General features: G+C 36.1%; 2 protein-coding genes across 2 annotated transcripts; both read right to left on the bottom strand.

Moving 5' to 3' along the window:
• Positions 1-4,433: 4,433 nt before the first annotated feature.
• On the bottom strand, positions 4,434-5,948 carry LOC148998743 (UPF0481 protein At3g47200-like). Its single transcript, XM_089141745.1, has 2 exons — positions 5,840-5,948; positions 4,434-5,738 (listed from the first exon to the last, which is right to left on the bottom strand). Exons 1-2 carry the CDS (start codon positions 5,840-5,842, stop codon positions 4,434-4,436), a joined length of 1,308 nt encoding a protein of 435 aa, XP_088997871.1. The 5' UTR covers positions 5,843-5,948.
• A 9,336-nt stretch (positions 5,949-15,284) lies between these two features.
• Positions 15,285-19,349, bottom strand: LOC148998742 (glutamate receptor 2.8-like). The gene is made up of 4 exons (XM_089141750.1): positions 18,039-19,349; positions 17,366-17,678; positions 16,866-17,275; positions 15,285-15,848 (listed from the first exon to the last, which is right to left on the bottom strand). The coding sequence occupies exons 1-4, from the start codon at positions 19,347-19,349 to the stop codon at positions 15,285-15,287; spliced, it is 2,598 nt and encodes an 865-aa protein (XP_088997876.1).
• Between the last annotated feature and the right edge of the window lie 847 nt (positions 19,350-20,196).

The raw sequence follows: 20,196 nt of genomic DNA, 5'->3' as shown, positions 1-20,196 counted from the left end.
CTCTGTTTTCATCATAAATCTTATAAATCGGGTCACTCGGATCGTGAATTTTTTTTTGGTCAACAGTAAACATATTTCATTAAGTAAAACAGTTTAAGGTCATAGACCCAATACACAATAAGCAGGGTGAACCAATAAAAGCCGGTGGAATCCCCCACCAGGCCTAAAAAGTTTAAACTGGGTTTGCTCCTTTAGTAAGGAAGTCAGCAAAGGAATTCCTAGATCTAGGAATAAATCTAAACAGAACACATCTAAAGTCATTTACAAGTATCAAAATTGTAGAAATAACACTAGAAGTCATCCAATCTAAACAAAGAGACTCTCCTTGGAGAGCCAATATAAGAGTTTGTGAATCTGAATTCACTTGAATATCAGAAATATTGAGAGACTTTGTTAGAAGCAACTCGTCTCTAATCGCTTCAGCTTCCATAATCACAGCAGAAGATCCCTCACTGCCGATACATTGCCCAGCAATAAACCCACCAGCTGAGTCCCAAAAGAGAGCTAGATCGTGAATCAAAATATGTCGATATAAATCCATCTTTGACGTCAGGTACAAGACTTTGGTCACATATAACACCATAATCATTCATAATCCCAAATATGAATGATCATAATATAGATCTCTCAAACCAATCGTCCAAGAGGTATTATAGAAAACTCACCTAAAATCCTAAGGCAAAAATCTCAAATCTCACCATAGATTTTAATTAGGGGTGTAAATGGAAAACCGAAATCCGCTAGTTATTTAGAATTTTTAAAATTTTTTTTTTGACCTGTGATATGTGACTGTTTTTTATAGATTTTCTACTAAAATAGCTACCAAAGTTGATAAATTCTTAAATTCCAAACCTAGCCTTCACAAATAAATGGTAGAGATGTAAACACGTAGTCAAAAACTTGTATTTAATTTGTATTCATGGCCATATAGAAGAATCTACTTAAGAAAATAATTATCTGATTATCATCCAAATCCGACTGAATCAGTCCGAAAACCGATAGGATATTATTCGAATCCGTCCGGATATAATAGGATACAGATATGATATTACCACTATCCGATCCGAATTCGGTCCGTTTACACCCCTAATTTTAATCAAGTAAATGGGCAGACCTAAGTCTAGGGGCGGACCTAGGCAGACCTACTAAGGGGCCGGGGGCATGCCCCCCCCCCCCCCCCGGATTTTTCAAAATTTTAATGAATTCCCTTAAATTTTGGATTTTTTATATTAATTTTCTTCATTTTTTCACTTTTTTCTCTTGTCACATGTAATGTCACCATTTGCCCCCCCCCCCCAAATATTGAGAACAACTTTTAAATGTAAAATAATGGGTATAAAAGTCATATCTAGTTAAAAACTAACTCCTCAATTCCTATTTATTCTCCCCACTTCTCTCTCTCATCTTTTCTTCCTATTTATTCTCATCTCTTTCTATAAAAAGGAAATTTTTGAAATTTTTTTTTATTAGATATTCAAAATGTCATTTATAATTAGAAACTAACTCCTCAATTCCTATATTCTCTCATATCTCCTCTCTCCTCTCTCCTCTCTCCTTTATTTATTTATTTATTTATTTATTTATTTATTTATTCTCTTATGTTTCTTTCTTCCTATTTAATCTTCCCTTTTTATAAGTGTGGGTTACAGAAAATTTGAGAAAAAAAAATCTTCCCCACAATTAGGTGCTCATTTTATTTCTCAATTTATTTATTGTTTTTTTATATTTTTTATTTGATTTATATTCTTTGTTTTTTTATTTTGTCTACAATTTTTGCTATTTGATTTTATATTATAAATAAAATGTCTATAGTTAGTAAGGTAACTAAGTATCATTGGTTGCATTTCTTACCTTAAAAAAAAAATTTAGTTTGCATCTGACATATACATATATATATATATATATATATATATATATATATATATATATATATATATATATATATATATATATATATATATATATATATATATATATATATATATATATATATATATACTATATAATAAAAGCATGTACTCTACCTTTTTCGTAAATCTTTTTCTGTCCTTTACTATCCTTATAATTTTTCTAAATACCAATAATGTTGTACTATTTGTTATTTCTTTAGTTATTTTTGCAAGGATAATTTGGACATTTTAGTCATGAATTATTATTAATTTATCATTAGTTTTAACTCTCAAATAATTTATATCTCGATTTCACTCTCAACCTCTTTCAGTCTCTCTCAAAGTCTGTCGCTCTCTATATCCCTCTCCCTCTCGAACTCTCTCTGAATCTCTCTATGGATCCTTCTTGATCTCTCTGAATCCATTTATTTGTTCTCTCATTGTAGAAAGATAATCAGAAGCCGAACGATGGTGAGAAGAAGGATGATGGGGTCACCAGCTTCTGTAAAGTATCTACCATGGTGAGTGGTTACTAAGGCTGTGCAGTTGCATCGCAAGTTTGGCACTTCTTTTGTTTGTTTTCTTACGTCAGAATCTTCATGGTATCTACTACCTCCTAATTTATGTTAGCTTCGGAAATATCTGGAATGTTTTTTTCTCAACCTAGATTCAAATTTGTGTTGTATTCTAATGCATCCAATCAATCGTTTTCCCTCTCTTCAGTTTTGAAAGTCGACATGTTTTGGGAAGGATGTGCCAAGAAAATAAAGCGGGTTGTCAAGTGTTTTCAAGGTATGCAATCAATTTGATCACTCTTGTATATTTTTGAATTCTCCTTAAGTAATAGGAATCAAGTGCTTCAGATGACAGTTTATATCAATCGAGCCACTGGGAAAGGATTGGGTGCACGAATATCTGAGGAGATTGGTCAATTCAGAGCACTTAGAAAATTAAGCCTCCATGATAACAGCATTGGTGGAACAATTCCTTTTTACCTCGGATTCCTTCATAATCTTAGTGGGGTGTTTCTCTTCAACAACAAACTATCAGGTTCAATACATTCATCACTTGGTAGGTGTCATTTGTTTAAGACCCTTGATTATCCTTCCTTTTTGAGGATGGATCGATAATGGCGGTTTTAAAGGTCGACATGAATTGCGAAGGATGTGCCAAGAAAATAAAGCAGGCTGTCAAGTGTTTTCAAAGTATGCAATCAATTTGATCTCTCCTATATATTTTTGAATTCCCCTCAGTATTATTTGTGGATGAATGAAAATTGGAAAACTTGAAATGACGGAGTCAAACTTCAGAATCTCATGGTTCGGTACTCCTCTCTAACCACGCCGTGTTTAAGCAAAAGGTACTCCACCCTCTCTTTTTCTCAAATTCAAAATTCAAATTCAAATTCAATTTAAATGGCTCTGGTTATTTATTCTCCCTTAAACTCTATTCCTCTTCTATAATTTTCTACATCTATTCTTGTTGGATTTTGATTGCTTCATGCTGTGTTTCAGCAAAATGGCGGTTTGGTACGTCTCCCTCTTTGGAATTCAAAATTCAGTTTACATCTCTCTAGGTCCTTATTGTCTCTTTGCTAAAGGTATTCTAAATAAAAAAAATTGGCATTCACTGCATAAAAGAAAAATTATAAAACTAATAAAAACAATAATTGGATTCCTATTTATGTGCAAAATTTAGATATATTTGCTTTAATAATAATCCTCTTTATCTCTTTCTGTTTTTAAGTTTTTGAATACTATTTCCTTTACTTACTCTCCCTCTCAAACGTTTCACTGATTATTCCTCACCTCAAAACTTGATTATTTATTTCAATTGTCTTCTTTCTTAATAAAAATTTTATTTCTCTTTATTGACTCGATATTTTTTCTCTCATATGGCAACGTGCATTTGCACGTGTCTTACTTTACTAGTATATATATATGCTTTAATTTATCTATATCTTGTTGAAAAAAACTATCATTATCAATAATTTACCTATTTTTATCAAATATGTGTAGGCCTCACAAAATATATGTGAGTTTATTCCTTAATATAATAAAATAATTCATAAGTGGGACCCTCAATGGGTCTTAAGGACCCATACAATATGTGTAGCGAAAAACCATTGGTGCTTTCCCAATCTGAACTTCTATTCTTCGGCCCCCCATATTGAATCCCGGTTCCGCCCCTGCCTAAGTCCTCTGTTTGCATCATAAATCTTATAAACCAGATCGCCTAGATCACACACTATGTTGATGCAAATCTATCTTCGAAGTCAGGCACAAGAGTTTGTTCACATATAACACTATAATCGTTATAATCTCAAATATATGCGTCTCGGCTTGGGCTTTGAGTGGGATATTAATTTCAACATGGCAAAAAACATCAAATGCTCAATAAAGTGAATAGTACAAACAGTTAAGTTGGATTGACAAACATATAATAAATCCAACATAGGCAACTTGGAGAATCTACAATTAAAATAGACACACACAGTGGCTTACAACCGCCCATAGCAGATCGACCTTGGCAAATGTCCAAGGTTTATGCATGAGCAGTAAAGATAGGTAGTGCCGCAAACACAGCAAGCCAGAAATTTAGAAGAAGTAATATAATTGCTGCAATCACTGAAATAATCGCCCATGGACTGTTGCAGTAATCACGCCTCAATGTCTCTCTCCATTGGTTATAAGGTGAGTTATAATATTGATGAACTTTCTCACAAAGATCACCATAAGAGAAATGTATAACAGAAATTTCATTGCAGAGATTGTTAATTAGATTCGATACCTTAGAGTCATCACCCAGATGATTCTTAATAATTCCACGACTACGAAGAAAAGCAACATCATCAGCAGAGTTGATAAGGTAATCCATCAACTGGGCATATGATGTCATGTAATCTCTACCTTTGTAACGATGTTGCTCATAAGCAATAATGTTCCTGAAGAACGTGTCTGTGTAGTCATCAACCAACAGTTGAGGGATTTCAAACACTCCATGCTGAAACTTAATGTCCAGAAACCGATCATTGTCCGGACTCTTTACGAAATTGACACCAGCATTCCGGAGCTCTGTCACAGATGGTAGAGCTTCTAGTGATGCAGTTGATGTTTTATCCTTGATCGGTGGAAGAGATTCCTCAAGTGCACAGCTTAGCAGATCAAGCAAATGGTTGTGTTTAATGGTCTGTTTGTCTTCTGGGTACTCGTGTGTGGCTTCTGGGATGAAATTCTTGAAGAAAAGCCGAGCCAATTCAGTGAGTGAGAGCTGATCAGAGATGGGATCCTTACTTAAATCGAACAGGGTTTGAAGAACTAACAAGGGTATTTGATTTTCAAGCAATAATAAGTCACGAACAACCCTTGATCTCCTTAAACTTGAATTGAGAAGAGGATCATTATCATCTGGCTTAACAACATCTGCATCTTTCCTGAATAACTCAATGAGGAACACACCATCAAAGAGCATAATTTCAATGAAATCTTCATCATAGCTGATGACTTCTGCGTAATACTCACGGGCTTTAATTTCTATTTCCTTGAGAGCTTTCACATACTTCTGAATGCTGGTTCTCTCAGACGTTCTGTCAAGCAGTTGCTGCAAGTATCGCGATTTAAGGTCTTCCATGGCTTGCATTTGCGTGTTCTTCTTATGGGCTTTCCTGTGATAAGGGCCAATGGTGATGGTATCTGGTGTGTATGCATCTTCATTCATTTTACGAATTCTTTGGTCGATTCTATGAATACAAGAGGTTGTCAACCCAAAATAAGGATGAGAGGTTTGAGAGAGCTTCTTTGTGACAAAATCAATATCTATAGAAGTACTCTCCTCCATCTTTGTATTCACCTGTTGCCAACATAGAAACACAGAAAACCCATTAGATATGAAACTGGAAAAAGCTAATTCAAGATGGATAACCAGATCATATGGTGAATTCAATATCTCACCATTGCAGATGATAACAAGAAAATAAAAATCCTTTATGGGTTTCTTGCAGATGTAGCTAGTGATTGAAAACCCAGCTGAACAAATTCAAGTAGAGGCAAGGTGGTGGAGAAGATGACTTAAAAGCTTTCTTTTATATTAAAACACAGAGATTCAGAGAAAAGCTGGCGTGCTTAGGATGAAGGGGATGAGAACCAATTGAAAGCCTTTGACCCTCTTAATTTCAGTCTTGTGTTGTATTGAGGATCCCATGTAAGCTTCTTCTTTATTTTCACTTTCAATATTTATATCTTGATCATGTAAAATACATGCCTGCACATTCAAGCTGATTTTATCTCATTTATAAAGCAGGCCAGGGTGACACTAGCAGTTTAATGGGTCAAAAAATGTCATTTGAAATAACAAAGCATCAAGATTTTTTTTGGGGGAGGGGTTGTTTTCTAATTATGACTCATAAATATGAAATGTATTTTTTAATCTTATTTTATATTTATTTTATGCTTATTTAACCTTTTTTATGTTCATAAACTTTTTTTTTAATTATCTTGGAAGTCTTGAAAATTCTCTTGTAAAATATCTAGTTTTTTTTGTCAATAATGATTTTAGTTGACCAAGAAATCAAAATAAATGCATTTCGATGCAAGATTTGCATGCACCATGGGGCAATCGAAAAGAAAAATGAAAAAAAGAGGCATTATGATTATAGTTAAATTTATTTTAAAAGCTTTTCAAAATTGAACAGTTATAAATCCGGCTTCTTGACACATGAAGAAAAGTGTGAAATCCATTTACGTGTGCTTGCTATACTTCTTAAAAAAAATTAGTATAATGTAATCCTTTTTCCACCTCAAAATTCTATGTGACTTAGTACCTCCGGTACTTTCCTTGACAGCGTAAATGTTGTCATGGTTCATGCCACAATTTACATACAAATCTTGAATGGAATATCAAAAGGAAAATTCCTACTCATACTGAAAATATCAAGAGATAATAAAAAATAGATTTACATTATTAGTAGAGCAAATTGTACTGGCACCCCAAAATGGAGGCTTTAAAGTACTGACACCTTACTTTATGTTTAAAAAGCACAGAGACCCTAAAATTGGATTTTTGTTGGATATATTTGTCAAATTTATCACTGAAAATAGTTAAATTACTGCTTATTTTAAAAAGATATCCCTATAATAAATAGTGTCTGAAATATTTTCATTGACAAATTGGACGAATATATCCAATGAAAATCAAATTTTGGGATTTCTGTACTTTTTAAACATAAAGTGGGATGTCAGTGCTTTAAGACCTCCATTTTGGGGTGCTATTGCAATTTGCTCTAATTAATAACATGACATAGTGAGGAGGTCAGAGTTCGAATCCCCTCGGGGCCAGGGGTGAAACCCCTTTCTATATTTATTATATAAAAGTTCCCCTGATGATGTAATTGTGGTGCGCGCAAGATGGCTAGGATGAACCTCCGATTAAAAAAAAAAAAATAACATGACATAGTGCACTTCATTTATACATAAAGAAAAACAATATGTCGTACTAAGCATGTACAACTCCTAAAGAAGCATCTACAACTCCCTCTTACTCCCCTTTATTAAATATTATAATAAGATATAGATTTTTTTTTTCCGGGTTGAAGGAAAGTTGCTTTGAAAAATAAAGTTGTTACAAGCATTAAAATGCACTCCATAATATTGTAGAAGACAAGAATTGATATCCAGCCAACCTATTGGCAACTCAATTGATAATGCCAACCATAAAATAGAGATAAAAGGAGAATAGAAAGCGTATATTGGCACAAAAATAAGATAAATTTATTCCCAGACCATTATTCAAAGAGCAACACCTTCTTTAGTGGAGGAATCCAACAAACCAGCTGATAATCACAAGGAGGTATTTGCTAAATCTAAACATCATTTAAGATTTGTTGTGTCAATCCCAATTCTTACATGAAAGAATTTATTAGATTCTTGCTTCAACTCGGTTGCTACTGCCAAAATCTGGATTGATGCAGTGAGACCTAAGGACAATATATAGCTGAAAAGCATAAGAGTGATCTACAGTAAACTTTGAACAGAGACTCTCTAGTACTTTGGTGCAACAATAAGATGTGAAGTTTTACCAAAAAAAGTAAATAAGATGTGAAGAAGGAATATAGAGAGAGCAGTATATCCCCTTCTATTATTCAAAAAGGAAATTGGAGGAGTTTGTATTAAGAAGAAGGGATTCTTTTACAAGTAGAGCTGACAAAGGTGAGGCTTTACTAATTCAACTGAATGCAAGATGACTAAGAAGACCACCAGCTAGAAGTATACAGTTCTCGCCTTCAGCCAGGATGGCAAAGCTAAAATATATATAGATGGAAGTGTGATATAATACCCAGGAAATGCAGGACCAGGGAGAATTTTTAAAGATGAATTCGGCCAAAAAATACATCTTTTACCAATCTTCATAGAGGTAGATTTGATGTCTAGGCTACTTTATGCTGAATGTTGTAGTATTCATTCTATAAACTTTCTATTTTTTTCTTTTAAAGCATTTGACCTTAGAAAACATGTCATTAACGTAGAGTAAAAGAATATTAAGATCGCATTGAAATTTCATTGAACTCATGCTCATATGTAGTACTAGTTCTTCTGTACCATGATCTGTCAAGAATGAATTGAATTTCTAGTACCATTTTTTTTGAATGAATAATTACTCGGAAAGGGAGAAAAAGGGGTGGGGGTTGAGAGGGCTGTAGCTAAGGGCAGTGTGGCTGAGTCAAAATAGAAGAATCTAATCCCTAGGTAACAACAATGTGTATGTTCCTTAATATTGGAGAATCTACCAAGGGTTTGGGGCGAATGGAAGCAACCTTAAGAGTAACATCCTTACAGATATCCTTCCAAACTGAATCAGTAGAGCAAGATTTGGAGGACCATCTGCAAATGTTGCTCTCTAACCAATAGTGGGAGATACAAGCACCGGAAACTAGCTTGCAGATGGGGTTGGCCATCATAGACCTGCCAAAGAGTACTAGAGTGTTGTTGCATTGGCTGAGATTGTATGTGTTGTCATTATTATTCTAAGAGTACAAGGCTTGTACTGAAGTGAAGGTCCCATAGAAGGCTTGGGTCATTTGCTATATTTTTAGAGGGTTATTAACATTATTACAGTATTTTTGAGTGCTTATGAGAAGATTTAAGTGTTTTGGGTGAAGTAAAGATTCCTTAGAATGGTGGATTTCATAGGTCACTGCACAAGGGCCATCTTGGATGAATTTTATGGTAGTCATTAAATTGTTTTATGAGTTCAAATTCAACTGCAAAAATGTAGATCATGAAGTCTTCTTCCCAACGCACTTTTTGGATTGCGATTCCAATATCAAACAAGAAAATTATTAGGTTTCTCATGAGAGTGTGCGATATAGAAGCAAATGTGGGCAATGTAGAAATCAGATGAAATTTGCCTCTGTGATGAAATTTTCTCTTTGTGATGTAATATACCTTCAGGGGTTTGAAAATAGTTTTTAAAGAATTTGGGGGTCTTTGTGAAAGAAGTTTTATATCACAGAGAAGACCATGTAATTTTGAAAGATTGAATGGAGCGAATCTAATGGTTATTAGGACACGAATGAAAATCCAGATTTAAGGGACGAGATTGATGCGCTTGGTTTTCAATTGTCCATGACGGAAAAGATTCCATTGCGAGGTGTCTGGTAGGCTTGGAGTATGCTATATGGTACATCGCGATGTATAGTGATTAAAATGATCCAGTGTGTTGCATGTTTAAGATAGAATAATAATAATAATAAAAAATATATATATATTCTATTTGAAATAATCTTGTGAGGTCTTATATAACTTAAGACATTTAACGACCTAGATGTTATTCGCCTTTTTAAAGTGAAGATCGAATGGTTTATGATTAGATTCCTTTTGGGACTCATTCAGAAGGTGAAATCTGACAATTCCTGAAAATTTACATTCATTCTCTTCAAATGCTCGATTTTGAGCTAAACAGTTACGGGTTTTTAAGGTTTTGGCTTGTGGAGACTAAGAAAAACAAGGAAGAGAAGCCAAGAAGCAAGATTGGTACGGAGAACAAGTTTGGATGCATATTTTGGTGAAAACGTTGAAGAAGGTGAGTAATCTATTATAATCTCCTTCATTTGAAAAGTTTCACTTTTCAAGTAGTTGCTTGTAGGATTGAGTTGTTTGAGATTGTGTCTTATATTTTTGTGGGTGCAAGAGTTTATACTAGAGTGGGTGCTCTCTGATCATTGTATTGATCAAGATTTTAGTTGAAAAGTATTGAATAAAAGTGAAGCTCTATTTAGAGCATTACTCAGTAGATGTAAGCAATTTGACCGAACCACATAAATTTGGTGTTTTGTATTTCTAGTTTAATTTTTCATTGGACATATTGGGGTGCTTTGATTGCAGAGTGGTCGTGCAGTACTGTTTGGTAGACCTAATCATATTGTGGTTGCTGGTGGTGGTGCCTTTGCGTAATTGATAACTACAGGATCATTTGACCAATTTTGTCTTGAAATTAAAGAAGCATCATATCAAAGAGAATTTTAGAAAACATTGATTCACCCTCCATCTCAGAGTCAACCTGGGATTTACAATTGGTATCAAAGCAAAGTTCCCGTGGAGAAAAGTTTAACCACTTCGGGATCTGATCAAAGAGGTTGTAAGAATGACTACACGTGAAGGAAGTTCAAAAGACTTTGGAAAAGTTCATGATGTTGATGGTACATTATATGTTTTTTGAAAAAGAAGAATGCATATATACATTGGATCACTGGGGTATGATGTATGACAATCAGTATTTAATGGTTATGAGGAACCAATAGATCCACTTACAAATAATGAGGCTAACAATATTTATGCACACAATCTCAGGGCACTAAATACTATTATATCTGGGATGAATGAAGAGGTCATAGCTAAAGTAATGGATTGTGATACAGCTAAAGAAGTCTGTGACAAGTTGATAAGCATCTATGTGGTCACATCATTTGAACTCCCAGTGATATGACTCTTAAACCTGCTGATGCCACTTGAGTAGATTTTCTTTCCACAAAATACATTGTGTTTTATTCTTATCTCTATCAATAGCCACATAGTACTGCCATGTTGGGTCAGTCCTCCCTCTTGCTTCTGGTCTCTTAGGCTCTCCCTGTCGTTGTGGTTGTCTCCGTCAACCTTGTGGCTGTCCCCGTCTTGACTGTCCACCTTGTGGCCGTGGCTGTCCCCATCCACTTTGTGAAGAACCAGCTCCCCTTTGACTCCCAATAACAGATATGATGACTGCTGCATTCAAAATGACTGCATAAGTTACTGAACGATACCAAAATAATTTTCTCTACACAAATAAACAATCATGTATGATGTACCTAAGTATAAGTGTATAATTAGCAAATTTTTCTTTATTTTTAAAAATAAAATAAATTTTTACAATTTTTTGGCAAAAAAAAAGGCTGCCCATATCAAACCAGCTATGAAACCACATGGGCAACACTTGAGAAATACTTACATAATTATTCCATAATTTTAAAAACCTTTTCCCCTATTTTATCCCCTCTTCATAACTATTTATGTTTTTATTAATATTTTAATAATTTTTGAAAAATAAAATAATTATTTATTCGGTGGATAAATATTTCGACTCTGTGAGTCCGTATATCGGCTCATGGAGTTCCACATATGTTTTTTTATCACCATACAATAGATTTATATCTTAAAAAGTAAGCATTTTTAGTTTCAAAAATACAAATTTTTACGCCCAAAAATAAAAAAATAAATCACTTCGTGAAAAAATTGCAACTCAATGAGCTTGTAGATTGGCTCACGGTATTCAACATACTTTAATTTCATACCATCCAACAACATTATGGCATGCATGTTGTCAAAACATAGTTGGAGGAGAATGGTTACCTGTGAGACGAAAAAACTCATAGATTAGTGCAAATCCTGCTTGATTGACATAAACAACGTAATATCCGGAAATAACAAAGCAATATGTACTCGTAGATGTCGAAAATTGAAGCAAAATAGGGTGAAAAATGCAAGAAATAGGAGAGCTTTGGAGAGGAGAGAAAATATGAAAAATCTGACTAACATTCTGATATATTGCCAATTCTAACTATATATCACCTAGTTTGGGGGTCTTTGTGAAAAAACTTTTATATCTCAGGGAGGAGCATGTAATTTTGAAAGATTGAATGGTGTGAATCTAATGGTCATTAGAAGGACATGCATGAAAATTCGATTTTAATGGTAGAGATTCATGTGCTTGGTTTTCAAGTGTCCATGACAGAAAAGAATCCATCGCGAGGTGTCTGGTTGGCCAGGAGTATGCTATATGGTACCCCGTGATGTATATTGATTAAAATGATCCAGTGTGTTTTATGTTTAAGATAGAGTAAAAAAAAAAAAAGGATTCTATTTGAAATAATCTTTTGAGGTCTTACATACTTAAGACATCTAACGACTCAGATGTTACCAGCATTTTTAAAGTGAAGATCCAACGGTTTTATGATTAGATTCCTTTTGGGACTCATCCATAAGGTGAAATCCGACATTTACATTCATTCTCTTCAGTGCTTGATTTTGAGCATAACAACTATGTATTTTTGAGGTTTTTGGCTTGTGGAGACTATGAAAAACAAGAAGGAGAAGCCGGGAAGCAAGATAGGTATGGAGAACAAGCTCGGATGCATATTTTTGGTGAAAACGTTAAAGAAGGTGATTAATCTATTGTAATCTCCCTCATTTGAAAAGTTTCACTTTTCAAGTAGTTGCTTGTTAGGGTTGAGTTGTTTGAGGTTGTGACCTTATACTTTGGTGGGTGCAGGAGTTCATACTGGAGTGAATGCTCCATGTTTTGAATGCATTGAGAGTGGGTGCTCTTTGATCATTGTATTGATCAAGATTTTAGTTGGAAAGTATTGAGTAATTACAAAACTCTATTTAGGGTATTACTCCGTGGATGTAGGCAATTTGGTTGAACCATGTAAATTTAGTGTCTTGTATTACTAGTTTATTTTTTCATCGCATATATTGGGGTGCTTTGATTGCAGATCTAGTGGTGGTGCACTGTCTGGTAGACCTAGCCAAATTCTAGTGTGTGGTGGTTGTGCCCTTGCATAATTGATAACTACAGGATTGTCTTGACCAACCTTGTCTTGAGATTAAAGCAGCATCACATCAAAGAGAATTTTAGAAGACACTAATTCACCCGCCCGTGTCAACCTGGGATTAACATAGAGATGATCCAATCGTATTGAAGTTTTAAATGGGTGAGGTTGCTTGCAATGATACTAGATGGAGGACAGGGCAAGGAGTCAAATGGGACTACTTAGGGGAGAAGAAGAGGTGGGGGGGGGGGGGGATGTTTTCAAAATCAGAACTTCAAGGGGCACAAAGAGGGGAGGTAGTGATGTTGGCATTGGATGAGAAAAGATTAGGTGGGGAGATAGGTGGTCAGGGCTCTCTTTACGATGAATGATTGTCTAGGGATGCTGACCTTGAACCAGACAAGCTTGGACCAAAGAACTAAGTTAGAGGGGGATTTGATGAATTGCAAAGTAGAGGAGGTGTTGAGGATTCCATTCCGGCCAATAGGGACCTAGAGTGGGGCATCTAGGTGGGAGAGGTTAGGGAGCATGGGAAGGTCGGGAGGAAAGAATGGGGCATAGACCAGGGAGAAATTGAAGGGGAAGTCCCAAGCACTAGAAAAAATGGAGGAAAAGAGTGGGTCATCTTCAAGGATCCTGAGGAGTAGACACCCTGAGGGCCGAAGCTAAGAAAGAGAACCCTAAGGGATTCCAAGGGTCAAGCTAGAAGGAATGGAAGACACATCACCAAGCTTGGTGGAAGGCAGAGTGAGTGAGGTGTCTCAGGGAGAGAACTTCCACAAGATCTAGGAGGGGTCGAGAGCAAGGAACTGGTCCAAAGAGAGTCCTTCATGTGGAGACAAGGATAGACCCAATCGACAAGACATGATCATCATGGGAGGAAATTCTCCATAGGAGCCTAAGAAGGCTAGCAATGTTGTGGCCCCCAATACGACGAATGTTGAGGCTACCCTTAGTTTTGGGTTTGCAAATGTTAGCCCATTTGATGGATTGGAGGATATGTGGATTTCTTGGCCTTTAATGGAAACTACCAAACAAGATTCCATATTGCAAATGGTGGATTTGAGGAGGACAAAGATTCCACACAAGTACATGTGAAAAGATTGGAGGGCGGATTTGATCAAGACTAGCCTACCACAAAAGTCTGGCTTTCTAGAGCTGGAGCTTTTCCTTAATTTGGTTCGACAAGGGGGCACAAGGGCTGTGAGATGAGCAGGGATGAGGGGACGGCTAAAGTATCTGACATGTAGGGTGCCAGGAGAGAACCTAGTGGCCTAAAGGAGGGAGGCAATGACTACATCAGAAGTCCCATAGAAGAAGAGTTAGTATTTGACTCCTAAGGAGTTTATTAGGAAAAATACAAATTCTTCCTTTCTCATTGAGTAGAAAATTATCACTAAACACTGTCAGTTAAAGGAGGAAGATAGTTTTGTTCCTCTTTAATTTTTCTTCTCTACTCCACCCAAACTCCACCCACCCCAGTCTCGACAAGAGAAAGTAAAATTGGTTGAAGAAAAATGCACCATCATAACCCCAAGATTATTCAAACTTATCACTGTTTGATCTGGACATAGGGTTTGAGTTTTTTGACAGCTATGAAGACAATGAGGGAAAAGCTGCTAATGTTGCCAACCGAATCAAAGCCAAAGTTGTTTTCCTGATTTATATGGGATTAATATGGTGATTATTTGTCATATCCATATCAAAACTATAGCCATGCCTATGGATGTATATAGATCAATCCATAATGGATAGTTGCAATACCATATCAGTATTCTATTATATTCAAAAAATTTGTAATATCTTATTGGTTTTTGGACTAATTAAGTGGGACCCATATGGTTTCGGGGAGGCATTATTTTTTTATTCAGATTCTCCTAAATAGGTATGAATGTAGACTGAATAAAATTTTGTCAGCTAGTTGTTGACATCTTTACCATTTTACTGGCAAGGCATAGGGTTGCAATTTAAGAATTTAGCAATTATTCTTTCTTCTACTCTTCTACTCTTCTTACATTTTTTTCACTATTGATTATAGAAAAGAAGCAAAAAGAAATACATAAAATAGGGGAAATGTACTATTTTTTGAATACTCATGGGGGCATGGGCAATAAGGCGAAGATTTCGGGTGTCTATGAAAAACTTCCTTTCAAATACAAGATTGATGAACCCTGGACCAAAACTGCACAAGGCAAGATCAAAATGTGTACAACTAGGAAGCTACATCTAATATGGATCCTAGAAAGAGGGGAAAAAACTATATATTCGGTCAATAGATGGTGACAGAATTAATGTTACTGTTGTGATTACGGATGTTAGCAAGGGAAAGACATTGCCCTTTGTAATTGACTAGAGGATTGCGTGGACCTCCTTGAACACTGACTTGAGAGTCTTCCAACTAGGTCTTGTGGTTCAATAATATGTTCTTCCCTAATCTCAACAACCCTATGTTGAAGTTCCATGTGTCCTACTTCAACAATGCCTTCTGTGGCAACATCATCCCTAGGTTGATTTTCCATGGGCACAACTTGGGTTTCATCGTACCTCCCCCTGAGAGCATTTGTCATATAACTGATCTTTTCTTGCCAAGATGATTGCAGAAATATGGTGTTTTGTTCATGCAGACTACCAAACACAGACAAGAATTCGAATAAGCGTATTAACAGTGAAAGTCCTGAAACAACTCCTATGATGAGGATGAGACCTCCAAAGCTTTTCAAGGTAAGCTGGCCAGTTGATGTTGAAGAACCACCTTCGCCATTGCAATTTGTTTGATCTTGTAGCCACTCTTTCTTAATTTTGTCCAAGGTCCCATCATCCGTAATATTTAAGACTTCCGATGACAAATAGGAGATCAAAGGAGAGCCTTTAGGGAAAATCTGGAAGAAATCAATAAGAAATTGTTAGAATGAACACTAAGAAATAGAAAAAATAGAAGGAACACAAAGATTTAACGTGATTTGCACACCAACACAATGTGTTGTGTTCATGGGCGAAGAAGAAGAATTTTTAGTATGTAGGAAGAAGATTAGTTACAATGGAAATTTCTCAACCAATCAACAACTAGGTGTTATGAAGACTCTGACCCAAAACCCTAAGGAAAAAATCCCAAATTTCATCATGACTACATAAGAGAACATACAATGCATATTTATAGAATTTAATCTAGCTAGTAAATAGGTTGACCCAACTTGTACAACACTTAGGGCTTTATTTGCATCACATTTTTTCACAAACAAGTCACACAGGTCGTGTTGGTATAGGTTAATCTTCAAAATCAGGTACAAGAATTCAGGTCACATACGTACTGTTAAAGATAATAATGGTCTTTCGCAGTCTGAGGGCAAAACAGGAAAATCATAGGCTACCCTAGCCACCACTATTCCATGCGTGCAAGGCTTCAAGAACTCCACTCAATCTCAACTACCTCCATGCGTGCAAGACTTCAAGAACTAGACTTAAAACTCAACTACTCAAGAGACTCCTTATCCATAAGTGGACTAGACTTAGAGTTTCACTCAAACACACAAGAGACACAGTTCATACCAAACACAAATGGATAACTTGAGTAATTCAAACTCTAGAGTTAGAGTCCAAGATTAATGTTTATCAGGATTCTTGTAACTATAAATATGTAATCTGTACTACAGTCAATCTCAAGAAAGCAAATCACATTCCTGTAGATTTAGCTCGGTTGTAGAGATCAACCGAAGCACTTAAAACTGCGTCTCTCTCCCACATTTTTTTTCTTCTCTCTCCTATGCTTTCTCTCTCTCCATAACCCAAAAACGTGTTTCTCTAACATAACATAAATATAGAAACCACGTTTAATAGTTATCATGAAAAATAAATAAATAAATAAAATAAAAAACAAGTGAGGAGATGGAGGGACTTACAAAGCCAAATCCTTCAGATGAGTAGCTGCGACCAACCGTTGTGTATCGATTACAATATGTATTGAGAAAGACTTGGATGTAAGGAAGTTCATCAAAAATGGCTGCAACTCCTCCATTACCTGTTCCATTAGACAAACCATAATGATAGCCCTCTGGAGTGGAATAATTCCTAAGCTTGGACGGTTCCAACTTCAAGTGGCTTATCAAGAAGTCTTTCACAAACGACCCATCTTGGTATCCAACATAATATCCATATTTAATTATTTCATCAACATCTGTGATTGTTGGCTGCAACTGTCGAGCTGTTAAGGTGGAAGAGAGACTAGCTGTGTAACTTTGTGTTAAGATCAGAATAAAGAATATCCATGTGACCAGTACAACTCTTGTTAAGTTGCTCTCAATCCTCTCTCCTGCAACCATTGAGATTTCATGCTAATGTTATTGATGCAAAAAGAAAATGAAAAAAAGACAGAGAAAAGGTAGTGGGTGTATAGACATACTCTGAGAAAAAACGAGCGTTAAGAACGAGTACCAGAGAATTGCTTCAATTCGTTCTCGACGTGAGATCCCAAGCTCGGTATTTGTAGGATGTTCAAGAATCCACACCACAAGCCCCATGTAGATGAAACCTGCAATTGTTAGCAGCCAAAGACCCAGGCTTAAAGGCTCCAAAAACATCCAGAACTCTTTCTCCAAATTATCTTTCATTGGCACCACCATCACCACCCCAGAATCTGTATAAGGTATGGTGAAGTTTACATCTTTTGCTCGATCCATCAGAATTGATATATCCCCTACTGCTGCATCGAAGTGCTGTTATGTTTCCATCATTGAAAATTGTTAGAATGATCCCCAAGAAATCACAAATTGAAATAGAAACAAAACAAAAAGAACAGAGATTTAACGTGGTCCACACACCTATTTAGTATGCTATTTCCATGGACAAAGAAGAACAGTATTACAAGAATTCTCACCCAAACTCTAAAGCTAAAAATCTCAAATATCTTAATGACCTCATGGGAAAACATTGGTTACATACTAATAGTTTCTAATCTGGTAAATGAGTCACATCTTTGATAGCGAATACAATAATTTGGGTCACAACATAACAAAAATGCATAAATATTCCATCATGAAAGATAATGATAATCAAATTAAATATCTCTTACTCACCTCATGGTTGACTTCACTGATAAGCTCATCATAGTCATCAATAACTGATCCATTTAGTGGGTACCTTATAAAATCATAGGAGAGACCAAAGGGCAGCCTACTTGTTATGTTGCGAAATACTTCTACACAAAACCCTGTGACATTAGTTGTCTTATTAGTGATGGGGTCCCTTTCACTGCTCATAAATTGATTGAAGCCATCCTTGATTGGCACCAAAATTTTTAAGCTCTCTTTCCCATTTGTAAATATATCCCAACCCTTTGGCTTTGTTGTTGACTCACCTGGCCATATAATAGCTTTGAGATTGCTCTTAGAAGACTTGTTTAACTGCCCTGAAATGCCTCCTGTTGGGTTCCAATATCCAATCACTCTCTCTACTTCACTAATCACATTGAAAATTTCAAACGTTGAAGATTCCAACTCTCCATTAACCAAACGGAAATCACCACTCAGGCCTTTAAAACTAGTGCTCAAGATATTATGGAGAAGTCTTGAGCCAACTGGAGAGTATCCAAGACTTGAAATATCAGTTAAATTGTCGGTGTTGTTCACACTCAGGAAATGAGGATCCAATGCTCCAAGTCTCTCTACTGCCATAGCCAGCGCCCAAACCGTATCATATGCCCACAACCCATAGAGACCTGGCTTGGATATTTCTCGATATGACTTGCTTGATGAATAAAACCTTTTATTCCATCCGACTTTGAATTCTTCAAGCTCCCTCGACTTTGGAACATATGGTCTTACACCCAGTACACCTTCCATTGGATCAGTAGCCTTAGAATCCATGGGAGCCAATAAACTTGATAGCCCATCACTCACAATCCAAGCATAACCTTGGCTCATCATTCCTGCATCCTTTGCATTAATAAAAAGCTGAGATCCTATAGAAGAAGACATGTGGACAATGAAAACCCTAGTTTGCATGGTTTTTAATGTATTGAGCTCTTCTAATATTTGCTTATTAGTTGCATTAAGAGAAAAGATACTCCTATATGGCACATGTATATCAATCTCTTGGAAGGCATCAATGAAATAGGGTATAACCCCATTTCCATAAGCAGTATCTTCATATATCAGAACCACTTCCTTCCATTCAAAGGTTTGGATAATGCTCGCAATGGCTTTAACTTGAGTTGACTCATTAATTGCTGTCCTTATAAAATAAGGACTCTTAAGGGGTGAAAGAGAAGGATTTGTTGCTGAGAAAGACACAACTGGCACCTGAGCTTTTTCCCCAAGATCAATTACAAATGAAGCTTGAATTGATTGTTGTAGCCCTATGATAGCTTGTACTGCTACGTCTTTCATCAAGTATAAAGCTGCAATTATAAAAATTAGTTAGTGAATTGTAAAAGAATGAAGTATCAGGAGCAAGAGAGATAACATAGTCAGAAAGTTGGAACTTCTAGGCGCGTTACTATAGTCAGAAAGCTGGAACTTCTAGGCGCGTTACATGTGGAAAATTAGTCCATTGTTTAGTTCGTTTTATCTTACCATTTCCTTTGAGAAATAATGAATTAAGTGTCAGCGGCTGAGATTTCAGCCGCTGACATGTGGCGGCCATCCAGAGCGGCCGCTGGCTTTTGGGCCGCAGGTGATTAGAACCCCTTGTTGGATTGCACGCAGGAATTAATGCTGCTCAGGATCTGGGATTTGAAGTGGGAGAAGTCTGGAGTAACCAGTTGGCACTAGCTAATCTCCTACCCAAACCCATTACCTCTTTTTGGCCTTTATCTATAATAGATAAGTTAATGCAGCTAGCTAACACAACACAAGCTATTAGGTTTGATGTATTCCCATCCCTAGTGCTTCATCAATAGTTTAGTAATTTAGCTCTAACGGCTTCTTCTGTTGGCATCGAAACAAATGACCTACAATCTTATATATGTAAGTGTTTTTAACTAATTTAACTTTTTATTTCTATTCAAAAAAAAAGGGGGGGGGGGGGTGGTGAAAAGTGGTACACAAACCAATCCTAAGAAAGGGCCGCTGATTTGGCAAGTTCATCAGCTGCAAAGTTTGCTTCACGAAGGATGTATGAGAAGGAACATTCTGTGAAAGATGCTGCGAGTCCGAGGATATCTGCAATTAGGTGAGAGATATTCCAGCTTCTACGAGGATGTTGGGAAGCGTAAGAGAGAGAACAAGCGATTGG

The sequence above is a fragment of the Hakea prostrata genome, unplaced genomic scaffold (assembly GCF_041222555.1).
Source record: "Hakea prostrata isolate BN-2017 unplaced genomic scaffold, UWA_Hpros_2 contig_161, whole genome shotgun sequence".
Lineage (NCBI taxonomy): Eukaryota > Viridiplantae > Streptophyta > Magnoliopsida > Proteales > Proteaceae > Hakea > Hakea prostrata.
This window is presented reverse-complemented; position numbering and strand designations above follow the sequence as displayed.